This window comes from Heteronotia binoei, chromosome 21 (assembly GCF_032191835.1).
Source record: "Heteronotia binoei isolate CCM8104 ecotype False Entrance Well chromosome 21, APGP_CSIRO_Hbin_v1, whole genome shotgun sequence".
NCBI classification, from domain to species: Eukaryota; Metazoa; Chordata; class Lepidosauria; order Squamata; family Gekkonidae; genus Heteronotia; species Heteronotia binoei.
In genome coordinates, this window is record NC_083243.1 from 173,954,777 (window position 1) to 173,969,541 (window position 14,765).

Below are 14,765 nucleotides of genomic sequence, written 5' to 3' on the forward strand. Positions count from 1 at the left end.
TTGAGGATTGGATGGATGGAGGCACTATCCGATAGGAGAGATCTGGTGGTGCTTGCTGGTCACAGAAGTGTCCATGTTAGTGGTGAAGATGTGAAGATCCTGGAATACTGTGCAGGAAAGTTCTAGACATTAACTGGACAGAATCACGGACAACACAACAGATATGGCTGGAGTTCTAATTTGTGCCTGTTTATTGGGAGAAACTTGTACATTTGTAAAACAGCGACTTGCACTTAGTACAATTGTGAGGATGATAGGTCATGCCGGGGGAAATCCCTGGCAAAGCCCCATGCAGCCTGTAGGGCTGAACCCCCTGGAGCCACACACATCTCCAGTGGGTAGGCAGGCTGGCTGGCTGACTGTATCAGCTTCTTCATCCCCCTATAGCAGCCAAATGCTTCTATGCTTGTGGCTTTTGGATCAGTATATACATGAGTTTGGTGTTGTAACTGATGGATGGGGCGAGGTGGGGTGGTATTTGCAGCATATTTCTCAGTGCCACATTTCTTCCTGAAATGCACCCCCAGGAGAACAAGCATAATTCCATAGATGTGGGGCAGGATTTCTTCAGTACAGAAGATTCTTACAGTTTTGATGGCACACACTAGCGGCCCTCTGGAATACCCTGATACACCACAGACATAACACAAATTGTGATTTGGACAGCTTTTCCTATTGTACAGTTACTCAAGAGGCCTATCATAAAGCTAGACAATTAACAACCTGCACATTTAGAAGGAACAATCCCCCCCCTTCCCTTGGGAATTCATCCATGTTCATGTGCATGGTATGATGTCCATTCACTGAGGTGTTAAATTTACAGGACAATTCCACTATCGAGTGCTGTAAACTGGGGTCCTGCTGCTAGAGAGCTGTTGAGATTCTGTGGTACCATTAGAGACTTTGAAGTGTCCTGCTCCTTTCTCCTAGAGGCGGGGTGGATGTGGCTTGGACCCTGAATCCCAATGAATGCTGCTGGAGGTGGAGGCTGGATAGAAGTGTGGGGGTGGGGGGAGAGAAGGCTGTAGATCTGGGGGTGGGGGGAAAGCGACCCAAAGAAACTCAGGCTTTGTTGCTGGCCAGCAGCCCCCTGCTGGGTTTGTCTCTGCGCTTGGGCTGGGAGGAAACCTGAGATTTGATGCCTATGTCAGTGCCCAGCCCTACCAGCAGTTCTTGGCGACACCAGCAGGGGGAAGCTGCAGCATCGACAAACCTGATATCTGGCTAAAAACCACAGCCCCAAAACAGTTATATACAAATATACAGTTGTGAAGGTAGGGTGACGGGTGGCCAGCATTGGACTGATGGGGAAGGGCTAATACCCATGTAGTAAGAGGGCACGACCTGGAATCCCTTTCTAAGGGCAATGTCTAGGGTTCTGGCATTATGGGGACAGCAGATGCATGTGTAGGCAGCAACAAGTGGATAGTAGAGTGCACGGCACTACCCAACCACAGGTGATGGTTCACAGAGCTTGTGTTCTGCCCTGACTCCTCTGTGCATGAGTGTATAATACTGTAGTGTGTTTTTTTTTAAGAGGATGGGGGTATAAGAAGGAATTGTAATGCTGGAATGGACAGTACAAAGTGAGAGGGATCAATTTGTGGCAGTGGCAGACTCTGCCATGCAGGGTTGCGAGCAGTTGGTTGGTTGGTGCTACCATATTGGCATAGGCTCTAGGACAGATTTCTGTCTTTCCGTCCTGCCGCTGCATATTGCTGCCTGCTGTGCTCCGTGTTCCCCTTGCCCTTCCTCTGACTTTGAAGCTGAGAAAAGGCAACTCCCCTGTTAGTGGAGTCGTTTGGGAGCCCATTCCACTTCCTGGACTTGGCAGCTGATGCTCTCTGTGTGCTTCAGTAGGGGGCGCTGAGCCCTAGGGAGCAGGGTCAGCTGGTCTGGGTAATAGACAGGGCACAGTGGGGGGGGGGGAAGGGATGGGAGGAAGAGGATTAAAGCCTCGTATGCCTTTTGGAAGCCTTGGGTGGGAAAAGGTGGCTTGGCTTGGCCTTGGCAGGCCTGTTAGCACAAGGTGGGATCCACTGCTCCTGAAGCTGCTCCAGAAGCACTGCTGTGATTTGGGGGAGCAGTGCACAAGCTGGCCTAGCAAGCGAAGTCCTCAAAGACCCCCTGGGGTGAGTAGTGGTGGCGATGGTGATGGTTGGGCAGGAGGCCAGTGGGGTAAGTGCCCTCGGAGTGGCGGCCCAGCGTCTCACAGGGGCTCTGCAAAAGAAGACACAGTCAGCATGCAGTACCCACAATGTTCCCTCTAAGCTGCACAGTCTTGTGAGCAAAAAATCCTACTTTGTGAGCTACTGGCATTAAAGTTGTGAGCTACTGCATAAATTAGCATGCTCTGGGGTCATCCTTCCTGAGCTAAGACAAAAATGTGTGAGTTGGAGGCAAAAAATCTGTGAGCTAGCTCATGCTATCTCAGCTTAGAGGGAACACTGCCCACAATCACCCCTTTCCACCTGCAGCTCAGAGCCTCAGGGCCAGTATAACAACACCCGCCTCACGGACCCACTGGATCGCTTCTATGTGCTGTTTATGGCTACCCCAGCCCCTCAGTTTCTCCTCAGTTCTTCCTGTTCAAACTTTTACCTCAGGAATATATAACTCAAGGGGTGAGTAATATATGGATTTCTCTGTACAAGTCTCTTCGGGGTATTTGTTTTCAGATGGATGTATAATTCTATTCGTAGGGGACCACAGCAGCTTTGACAGTTTCCCAAATTATAGGCACCAGAGAACTTTAAAATAAACCACAGATCTTTAATTAAACACAAAGTCATGAACTGGGGATATGGGAGATATTTACATAGGCTATCATGTATCTCATGCAGTTAACAAGTTGCTCGGTTGTTTCAGGCTTTAAATTATCTTTTTCTTCTTAGGTCTCTCAGGTTCACAGTTCCTATATAATACACTCTCCACCACTAGTATAGGCTGGCCTCTTGGGTATACTGTGCCAAGTCTTCCAAGTCGATTGGAGCCTCTACTCCCAGCCCTTCAGACTCCTAGACCCACATATATTCCCTCAACCACCTCTCTAGCTCTTAAGAGATGTATAAGTGTCTGTGACCGTTCAGGTCTTCATAGTGACTCTCCTTCTTAGTCAAACACAGCCCCTTGCTGTTTTTCTAGAGCTAGCAGTCAGCTTTTCTTCTTATGAAGACTCTCCACAGCTACTGCCTCAGCTCCCGCAAAGACCGACTCTCTCTGACACTGGCCCTTTTCACACTTACCAGTGGAAACCGGAAGGGAGTCGGTATTGTGCCGCTTGCAGTAATCCGAGACAGGGATGGGAGTTTTCAGACACATGTTTTTTTTTCCGGTAGTGATACCCAGGAAGACACCCCTGTACTTATTCCCAAGCCATGCACCCCTGGAATGTGATATTGCAATGTAACCCTAGAATATTAATTGGATACAGCAATGCCCATTTGAATTGGAATGGTCTTTCTTGCACATAAGGGAGACAAATCCAGTTCCTTCTTGACCCCAAAGCAGGTCTGTAATGTGATTCTGGTTCACAGGCCAGAACAACATGATGCCAGCTGAAAGGTTGAGAAGCGTCCATCTTTCTGCTCCTGGGAATGAAAAAGTTTCGGGCTCAGAGAGGTGGTGTGGGCAGTGCCATAAAAATTCCTTCACTTTTGGCAACCTTTAAAAGTCCTGTTATCAAAGCATAAGGAAATAAGAATGACCCAGGAAACCTCCAACACAAATAAATGGCTTGTGTCTGTCTGTTAATCCTCAGGACAAGACAGCAGGAAGGTTAGAGGCCAAGCACTCCTTTTGGTGTGAATGTGTGTTATAACCTGTAAACTGATCTCACAATTCTGACTTTTAACAAAGTTTCTATTTTTCTTTAATTAATTGCTAAGGCCATCAAAGTCAGCCAGTCCCCTGACCACTTGATGGATGCCCATCCATGTTTGACACTAAGAGAGAAATCTATCACTTTTGGGGAGCTTCAAAGGAACCAGTTTTGGGAAAAACAAGGCCATAAAGTCATTTGGCCAGTGTAATTAAAATGCCTATGTTGGGGTATGGATCTATGATACGAATGGTCTCTGATTGGCTATTACACATATGACACCCCGACTTTCCATTGGTGTGACACTCTGCCCCCTCATTGGGTAGTGGAATTGAGTGATGTGACGTAATTTACCCTAGAAAACAGACAACCCAACCTGTCAGGTTTAGGGTTCGTGGATGCTGGTTGCAGAAGAAGAAAAAGGAAGGAAAAAGGGAATCCCTTCACCCTCTCCTTCCCCCACCCCCTTCCTACCCTCACCCCCCTCCTCTCAAGAGAAATCTCCCTCCAGAAGCCTTGCATTTTCCTCTGACTGAGTCTACCCTGCAAAGATCTAGGTATTGTATCACCCTCCCCCATCCTGCTTATTCAGCTAACCTCTTGTATTCCTCTTGTATGCTTGAAATTGTTTGATTGAGAGGTAACTATTTGAAACCCTATGCTATAATAAAATCCATTATTAACCAAAGGATTTTCAGTGGTCTATCTCCGTAGACAAAGACATAGATCCCATACACCTCACCTCTCGTAGGCCTACCATTTTGAGCTAAGAAATATTAACATTCCCCAATAAAAAGTTGTTTGAGGTGTAACAGAAGTGGTGGAGAATGCGGGCATGTCCTGTACTTTTGGGAACTGTGAGCTAAGCCTCAGAAGTGGTGGAGAATGCAGCGGGCATGTCCTGTACTTTTGGGGAACTGTGAGCTAAGCCTCAGAAGTAGTGGAGAATGTGATTGGCATGTCCTCTACTTTTGGGAGCTGTGAGCCAAGCCTCAGAACCTAAGTGTACAGACTTAGAGAAAAGACCCTGAAAAATCCTGGTTAAGTGTGTGTGTGAGATTCTGTGTGCTTGAAAACTATCGGTGGGGATCAGCTTTCTCTTTTTTTCTCTCTACGGTGGAGTGTCAGTCAGCCGCACCGATTGGGCCATGAGATTCCGTGCAAACGGCCATGAGCTTTAGTCGAACGCAAGGGGTTGACACTCGCTGAGGTCCTTGGGAATCAGTGCCCAGCATGGGCCTCCCTGTTTGTTATTTTGCCCAGGGCTATCTGGTTGGGTTCTCATAGGCCAGGGAAAAGTCTCACCTGTGTGCAAAATCCCCTTTCTCAGGCAGAATGCTGTCCCTTTAAGGAGCAGCTCAAGAGAGAGCCAGCAGTTTTACCCTTAATGAGCAGCTCTGATTAAGCCAACAGAGACATCATGTTCAACAAAAAGGACCCCTCAGACAAAAAGGAACCCTCTTCCCCATCCCAAACAATGTTTAAACCCAAAGAGAAGTTAGGCAAACTTCAGAAGTGGCTTATCAAACAAGGAGAGAACCCATGGAAGGGAGGTGTGTTTAAAGGGCCAGACCCACGCACCACTCTGAAAAATGCCTTTCAAGATTTCTGTGAAGGGTTTAAGCCCCGTTCATCCTCTAAAGACAAGTATGCTGCTTGGGGTCTATGGTCAGCACTGGGAGACTGTGCTGAATATGCAAATGAGATGCAGGCTAGTTATGAGGAAGCTGCAGAAAAATTGGCAAAACTAGAAAAGGAATTAGCTGAGAGAACAGAGACAATGCAGAGAGACTCCAGAGAGAAATTACATCAGCTAGAACAGGAATGGACAGAAAAATTGAACACTCTAAAACAGGAATCTGAGGAGAAACTAGAGGCTACTGAAAGATCCTACATAGAACAGATAGACACACTACAATATGAGGCACACAACAGATGGGTCTCCCTTGACACAGAGTTACGTGAAAAATTAGAATTAAAGGAGACAGAGATAGAGAACTTGCGTGCTGAGAAATATGACCTATTTGTTGACAAGCAGGCTTATGCCTCCTCTTCTTTAGATGCCCAACAGAAACTTAAGGATGCTTTGACCCGTGCTAGTGCAGCAGAACAAAGGGCTGCAGACTTAGAAAAACAACTCACAGAAACTCAGCATGCAGCCAAATTTTTAGTACAGCACCAGTCTGCACAAAAACTTGAGTCTTCACATGACGCCTGCAGGAAAGAAATACACTCCCTCACACGCAAATTAGGACTACAGAAGGCCTTGATTGCCTCTGTACATCCAGGCACTATTGTAGACATGGATTTCTCTGAGCTAGAGCCTGACAGTCAAGATGCTAAGCACCCACCCCCTCCTTACAACCCAGACTGGCCACCACTTAGACCAACTAGGCCTGGAGCTGCCCCACCCCCAGTCACCAGTAAACCAGTCAGCACTCAGGCTGACACAGACCCTATTTCTGAGCAAGCCCCTGAACCAGCTCCTGTCCAACCCGTAACTACCAGAACAGTTTCCACCCGAAGTGCAGGAGGGAGACTGAATGTTCAGGAGGTCAGTGAAAAGGTACCCTGGAAGCCGCAGGAGGCAAAGGCTATTGCTGACCAAATTGGTCCCCTTACTAGGGAGACTGGGACTGCCTGGTTCACTGCCATCCAGAACACCTACCCAAATGCTATAGGAGAAGACCTTTCTCAGCTAGCAAGGCTCTGTACAAATGGAATAGATGGCCCCACCATTGAATCTGGTATAGCCACACGCCATCTCTCAGCTCTTAGAAACCAGCTTGACTGGATGAGAGAGGTCGCAAAATTGCTCTGGCCCGGACGCCCACTTGAACATCTGTACATCACAGAAACTCAAGGCCCAGGGGAAAACCCAGAAGCATATGTAGATAGGAAAAAGCTTTTAGCCATGCTAGCAAGGAGAGTTCAAAGCCTACATGGAACCTATGAATTTGATGATGCAGACTTTAAAACAACGCTTGTTGCAGGACTAAATACCCAGACAAAAACCATCATTGGCCTACTGGATCCCATTGCAGTTCCTTGGGACACATTAGCAGCCAGAATTAGGCAGGCTACTGACTATCTGAGAGAGACAGGAGGCCTGAAACTGCAAAACCGTTCCAATCGTAAAAATCAGGAGCCCAAAAACTCAGAGCCAATTCAGGTAGTCACATATGCTAACAATGGGCCTCATTCACAATACAGGAATGAGACAAACAGCCGACCTAATGCACCTCAGCCCCCTCCACGCAGCTGGAATAGGGACAGGGCAGGCAACAATAGATACGGACATGACCCTGCTAGAGCTGCCCCACCCCAGAATTTTCACCCAGCTCCCCCTCCTAGACAGAATCCCCCTTCAGCTCCAGCACAAATGACACAAGGACTTGCTCAGGGACCGCCACACAGTCAGGCACCCCAGTATCTCCCACAAGAAACACTGAGAAAGGCTGTTTGGAACCAGCTCAGAGACACAGGAGCTGATATGTCTTACTATGACAAGCAACCCTTGCAAGTGCTCCTTGCAGGCCTTCTGAATTCTATGCCCCCTGCTGCTATGCAAAATCAAGCTACACTCATGCCTGCCGCTACACAAAGCCAGCCTTTACACAGTCAGCTTGCCCAGAGCCAACCTGCACACTCGAGGCCCACAACCCCACCCCAAGCACAGAATTCAAACCCTTTCCATGCCCCTCAAGAACATCGTGTTTGCCACGACCAACGTCCAGGGCCTAGCCACCAGCAATAGGGCTGCCCGAGGTCCTTGCCGTTACCCCAGGAAGTCATAGCTAGATTAGCCCCTGATGAATGGGGAAGGCCAACCGTTAAGGCAGGTGTTGGGACCTCAGGGAAAGAGTTACCTGCCACACTTTTAGTTGACACTGGAGCTTCACTGAATGTGCTGCACCCAGAATTGGCTGCTTGTGGAACACAAACTAACAAGGCCACAATTTTGGAAGGCTTTGCAGGAGGGTCCCACAGGACCAAGATCTGGGAAGACATACCCCTGACAGTAGGAATGCTCAAGACCCTAATTGCAGCTTGTGAGAATCTCAGGGAGGATGCAGGAATTTTAGGAATGCCCTTTCTCAGAGGACAGAGCATTACAGTCGATTTGGCCAATGGTTTCTTATGGCAAGTTCAGAATGGACCTGAAATAATATCTGCTATCCATAGATGTGCTGCTCTAAAGGCTCCCTTACCCCTAGCCCCAATTGTAGGCGACCCTTGGGTGGAAGAGTTTCCTGAAGTCTGGGTCACAGACAAAGTAGAATGTGGGACCGTTAAAGGTGCCTGTGTTCTCATTGAAGGGAAAGACCCACCCCCTCAGAAGCAGTATAGGTATCCTAAAGAAGCAGAAATAGGGATAGGGAAAACTATTGAAGGTCTTTTGCAATGGGATGTAATCACACCCATGCAGTCCATCTGCAACGCGCCCCTATGGCCCGTCCTCAAGGCAGACGGAGTAACCTGGAGACTAACTGTGGATTTTCGAGCTCTTAATGCAGTCACACCTCCTGTGGCTCCAGTGGTGGCTAAATACAATGAAATCTTGACAGCCATTGCTGCAGGGGCCAAATACTACAGTGTTTTGGACCTGGCCAACGCCTTTCACTCAATTAAACTACATGAATCCTGCTGGTATAAATTTGCCTTCACATTCCGAGGTCAGCAGTATGCTTTCAAAAGAACCCCCCAGGGTTTCCACTCTAGCCCCAGCATTTGCCATGCACACGTGGTTCAAATGTGGGACAAATTGAGCCCTGCATCTCGCCCCCATGTTGTTTCGTACGTTGACGATATTCTCGTGTATTTTGACACGGAAGAGAGAACACGTGAAATCACAAGGGAGGTCTTAAACCTCATTAGAGAGACAGGCTTCAAGGCAAACCGAGAGAAAGCCCAATTGGTCAAAACTGAAGTGAAATACCTTGGCCTCTCCTTAGGAACTGATGGACGCACCCCAGACTCTCAGAGGGTAGAAGTTGTTTCTAAACTCCCAGCCCCCACTGACCCCCCTACTCTGAGAGCACTTCTGGGAACATTCAACTTCTCTAGGGATTTCATTGAATCATTTGCAGACAAGGCACGTCCCTTATATGCACTCTTAAAGAAAGGAGTTCGCTGGAACTGGGGACCTGAGCAACAGAAAGCTTTTGCAGAGCTAAAACGTAGTTTGATTCAAGCCCCAGCGCTTGCACACCCAGACATGACCAAGCCTTTCTACATACAGCTAGCCACTTCAGACGAAAGCATAGGGGCCACTCTCTTACAACAGCAAACAGGCTCTCTAAGAGTCATTGCCTATGCCTCTAGGAACCTCACCCCTGTAGAAGCCAGATTCAGCCCCTGTGAGAAGAATTGCCTAGCCCTAGTTTGGAGCCTTACACACTGGGAATTCATTATAGGAGGTGCAAAAGTCATAGTTCAAACCACGCACACACCTCTCAAATACATCCTTTCAGGGAAAGTGCAAGATGGTCAGGTCTCCAATGCAAGGATTGCTAAATGGACACTAAAACTGGTAGGCAGAGGAGTGGACTACAAGAAAGAGCAAACTGAATCTCCTGCCCCTTATGGCCTCATAGTTTCAGGGGAACAGCATGAATGCCCCCTCCCTCAGATGAATCACTCTCAGTGGCCAGTTATATGGGGAGAGTCTCTAGCAGAAGCACAGCAGCAAGGCTTTGTGTGCTGGTTCTGCGATGGCTCCTCCTTCCATGTAAATGGTTCCCCCAAGACAGGCTATGCCGCAATCAGAGTACATGATTCTTATGTTCTAAAGGGCATAGCACGTCCACATTCTAGCCAGGCAGCAGAGGTAGCAGCCCTCCGTGCCATCCTGGAATTTGAACCCTCAGATTGCCCCCTGGCTATATATACAGATTCAGATTGGACAGCAAAAGCTGCAACTGTATGGCTGCCAGTATGGTTAGCAAATGAGTTCAAATCCTCAGAGGGGAAGCCCATCTCACACAGAGACAAATGGATCCAAGTTGCTGCACTAATTCAGAGCAGGCAAGCTGCAACCTGGGTCACACATGTCAAAGGCCATCAGAAAAATAATTCAGACACAAGCATCTGGAACAACCGAGTGGATGCACTAGCTAAAGAAGCTGCCCTGGAGGACCAGAACCCAGCAAACCCAGAGCCTAGTCCCCAACCTCTACACCCAGTTACAACCAGACAAAGAGCAGCACTCCCTGCTCCCCTCTTAGACTTATCTACTCTCCAGGAGGGAGATGAGCAAATCCAAAGCCTAGCCACTGTAGGAAAAGACCCCACAGGCAGATATACCATCGAGAAACTAGAAGGAGTCTACTGGGCTGTGGATCAGAACCGCAACAGGCACTGGATAGTCCCTGTAGAAGTCAGAAGTGATTTAATTCAACTTGCCCATGAACAAGGACACAGAGGAAGAGAGCTCACCCTAGAAAGAGTTAAAGACACAGGGTGGTGGCCAAACATGAGACAGGACATCGAGCAATGGGTAGACAACTGCCTAGCCTGTGCAATGGTTAATGCAGACAACACAGGAGCCAAAGCACCCATACAACACCAGAGAATAGAGGGTCCTTGGGCACGGATTCAGATTGACTTCATAGGCCCCCTCCCTCTCACATCCCGTGGCAACCGCCATTGTCTGACAATAATTGATCCCTTCAGCAAGTGGGTAGAAGCATTTCCCTGCAGAAATAACACAGCAGCAACTGCAGCCCGCCTTCTTTTTAACAATGTTTGGTCTAGGTGGGGCATAAGTCGTCAAATTGATAGTGATAGAGGCGGAGCCTTCATTGGTGACATCACAAAGGAATTATGCAAAGCATTAGGCATACAGCAAAGATTTCATGTGGCTGGTCATCCCCAAAGTTCTGGAAATATAGAACGTACAAACAGAACGCTCAAGGAGGCTCTGTGCAAAATGGTTAAATCCTCTGGCAGGGACTGGGATGAAAAACTCCCCATCATCCTCATGGCTCTTAGAGGTACTAAAGCTGTTCATGGTTTCTCACCACATCAAGTGATGACTGGCAGAAAAATGCTTTTCCCAGAGGCTTTTTGGTTAGATACAAGCCTCCCATCAGACTTGGAACCAGTTGTAATAAGTGATGCATGGGTAAGGTCCCTGGTCACTGAAATCTCTGCCATTCACAAAAAGGTTGCCCTGCAGTTAGGCATAGCCCGTCAAGCAATGGATAAAAGACTGGGATGGGTAAGAAACCCCAGACAATGGGAAGAGGGTCAACTTGTAATGTACAGAAAGTTTTCTGAAAAAGAGCATGCCCTCACTGCCAAATGGAAGGGACCAGTCCCAATCACAAAGAGGATCAGCCCTGCTGTGTACCAAGTTGCCATCCCCAAGTCAGGAGGTACCTGGCTCAAGTTCTTCCACTGCTCTCAGTTGAAAGACTGGAAAGGGAAGCCCCCTGACGCTGTGGCCAACTCTGCTCCAACTTCTCCCCAGCAGAATTCTGAAAAGCAACCCCCAGATAAACCTGGAAAAGCCTCCTCTATAAAGATCAGACAGATCTCGCTGAATTATGCTCCTACACCTGCTCTGATTGATCTGGCTGAGACTATTGTGGCTCTCTGAGGCTACAAGCATTGAGCTACTATGTAAATATAGGAAACTTGACCCTGCACCCCAGCAGCAAGGGGGGGGGCAAGCCTCTGCTATTTGTATATATTTTTCTTTCTTGATCTTCAGCTAGAAGTACTATGCAACTAGGCATAACCCTTTTCCCTTACAGAATACACTCTCCTCCAAGGATTGCACTTCAGGACGAGGTTGTTTTTCTTTTTAAATTTTTAAATATTGTCATCCCATAGTGATAATCCTTGCCATACAAGCTGGCATGGTAGTCTTTTTAATTTATCTGGTATGTTGGTTAAGGCGTCAATTCAATAGACTAGAAGCCTTGGCAAACTCAATCAAATATAGTCACTCAGAAGAACTATGAATGCATTACAATTTTCACAAAAATATCTATATATGCATATATTTAGGCATATGTGCATATATATCTAAGAACAAACAGAATTTTTTTTAGGAATTTTTTTTTTTTTTTTTTAAAAATGCCAACCTCCAGGGCAAACCTGGAGATCTCCAGCTGAGACCTGGAGACATGCAAATGAAGTCTGGATTTTGTGTTTAATGTAGCAGCCAATGAAAGTATTCAAAACTCAAAAGAAGGAACCAAAAACAAAAACTCAAAAGAGAAAAACCAAAAAAAAACTCTGAGCATTTCCTTTTAGCAAAGGATTGGCTCTAAGTGAAACTTTAGGATGCCAGCTCCAGCCTGGAGGTTCCAAATATTTGAAGACTGCATTGGAAAACCATAACACATGGTGCCTTATTTTTCTTAAAGCCCTTTTCCCCAAAGAGACATGGCACTTAGTTCCAGGCATAAGATATAATATTGGAGGAAGTAATCTCCAGGTTCCAACTGGAGACTGGCAACCTTACAAGAGCAGCCATGTTTCCCCCCTTTTCAGAAATCCCACATGTTCTCCCCCCCCTTTTCTCTACAGTCTCTCCCTTGCATGCTTAGCAGGAACTACAAGCAACTGCCACACCTACCCATTTCTCTCCCCTCATCGCTAACAACTCTGCTCTGTACTTGCACGCCAACCCTGCAAGGCAGACCAGGTACAAACAGCACGTTTGTGCAATGAGAACAGAGAAACAGTCCAAAAAGCCTTAAATGCCAAGGCAAACAGACAAACAGCATTATTTTGAAAACTCCAGCCAGACTTTTTTTTTACAAAACTTCCCCCACAGAGAAACTTTTTAAAATTAAAACAAAGACCAGTGACCACGTGGTCAGCACAGAGATATACCTTAGACAAAGGAAAGGCAAAGAACTACAAAGAGTTTTTTCTTCCTCTCTCCCTTCAGTCCAGAAAAAACTAGGGGGGGAAGTCAGTGATTTTTGAATGGAAGTCAGTGATTTTTGAATAAGAATCTAGTACTGTGGAAGGAAAGTCAGAGATTTTTTGAATAGATTTTTGAATGGAGATTTTTGAATGGATTTCTGAATAGATCCAATGAGTTTTGAACAGAATCTAGTATTTTTGAAAGGAAATTAGTTTTGAACAGAATCTAGTATTTTTGAAAGGAAATTCTTTTTAACCCAAGTTTGAACAGAGTTTTTTTAAATGCCTTCCCTTTTAAATTAAGCATTTTTTTTTTCTCTGCAAACAGCCAAAAGCAATTTTTATTCCCCCTTGCTGGAAATTGGGAACTGCAAGCAGAATTTTTAAGCCTCTCATATGCTTCTACAGATTTCACAGCCAGGCAATGGCTGATACCAGCTTCCCTCTTCCCCCCTCCATTGCATGACGTTTATACTTACAAAAGAACCGGGTGTTTTGAAATTCTTATCTCCTTGTGTTCTCCTTTTTTTTCCGCTCCATGCAGGGAAAACAAATCCTTTGTTCAATAAGGAAATAAAGGAAAAACAGACTGCTTTTTCTTTCTAGATCACAAAAAATCACAGAGAAAGACGAAGCCATCTCTTTTTCCAAAAATGAGAAAAGGAAAAAGTGCCCTGCAACCCACATTTTTGTATGGGGCAGGACTGACTTAATTTAAAAGGAAAAACAGGAAATTTTACCAAAAAGTATACCAGCATTGCAGAGACACATGTGCTCAGAGCCATCTTTCTTCCTCTGTCGTCTGAAGAAGAAGAGGAGCAGGAAATGGGTGGAGTCCCACTGGGACAATGAATTGCCTACTTGTGGCATGTAGCTAAAGGAATGCAACCTTTTGTTTTACAAATGGCCCTGAAGAAACAGAGGGCATTTTAACCTCATGTGCTATATCTTCCAGCTCATTTACACACACGCCAGCAGTAAAAATGACCCTGAAGACTTCAGTTTGCCCAAACAAAGGTGTGCAGCAAAAAAACCTGTCCCTTCGGAAATGATGGTTCCAGGTACATCCCTGCTGCAAGAATACAAGGGGAAAGAATAACAGATTTCAAGATGTGCCTGTTAATTCTGTATATGCATAGACTAAGCTTACAAGAGGAAACTATCAATGTAAATGTACCTATGTATCTTTGTTGCTGAACCCCATTTTGCTGTAGACTAATAGAATCCTATGTTCTTTCCCCCTCCCCCTCAAGAAAATGATATTCTATGTTTGTCTTCAAGTTTGATAAGAATATTTTAGCCATGAGTTAATAACTGCCTGTTTGGTAGTTTAGAAACATTGAGCATATATTTTGAACATTTTTTTTGTGTGTGTAACTATGCAATTTTTGATATCCTGTTAATTAGCAATATAAGTTTAGTTACTGTTTTGTACTTCATTTATATTAGAACCTATGATTAGCTATTATAAGTGACCTTATATATGCATAGTATAGTATAGAAGGAGGATTGGTCTTGTTAAAAATGTATACTCTCAGTTTTAAAAGGCAAGAAACTGTCTTTCCCCTAAGCACCTATCCAAAGATGGTTTTGACCATTTATAACTCCCATGTTCTTCGTACATGCAACCTCAGAGGCTCAGTGTTCATTATCAGAAACATATATGCACACCCCATGAATTCAGCTTAACCCACTAAAGGTTCCAGTTAATTTTTGAACTGGCCTGCAGTTTTTTTATTATTATTATTTTTACCTTTTAATTGGCTGCAAGATTTTAAAGCTCCCACATTTTTTCCTTTTCTCTCTCTTTTCCTCTCAATCATATTTTATGGCCTGACATTTCTTTCTCTTTCTATATCTGTATGAATGGTTGTACCTTGATGTGAAAAAGAAGTCTCACTAAGAGTTCGCCTCCATTTTCAAGGGGGGGACTGATACCCAGGAAGACACCCCTGTACTTATTCCCAAGCCATGCACCCCTGGAATGTGATATTGCAATGTAACCCTAGAATATTAATTGGATACAGCAATGCCCATTTGAATTGGAATGGTCTTTCTT

At 45.8% G+C, this 14,765-nt stretch overlaps 1 protein-coding gene across 3 annotated transcripts in view; it reads right to left on the reverse strand.

Annotated features, from left to right (window-relative positions):
- Positions 1-1,943: 1,943 nt before the first annotated feature.
- ASIC4 (acid sensing ion channel subunit family member 4) overlaps positions 1,944-14,765 on the reverse strand; it is a 324,105-nt gene continuing 311,283 nt past the window's right edge. For 2 of the 3 annotated variants that reach the window (XM_060261612.1, XM_060261613.1), the window contains exon 10: positions 1,944-2,220. In XM_060261612.1, the coding sequence (XP_060117595.1) occupies positions 2,101-2,220 (120 nt within the window). In that variant the 3' untranslated portion in view covers positions 1,944-2,100. The remainder of the gene's footprint in view (positions 2,221-14,765) is intronic. The other variant, XM_060261614.1, reaches the window with a different exon arrangement.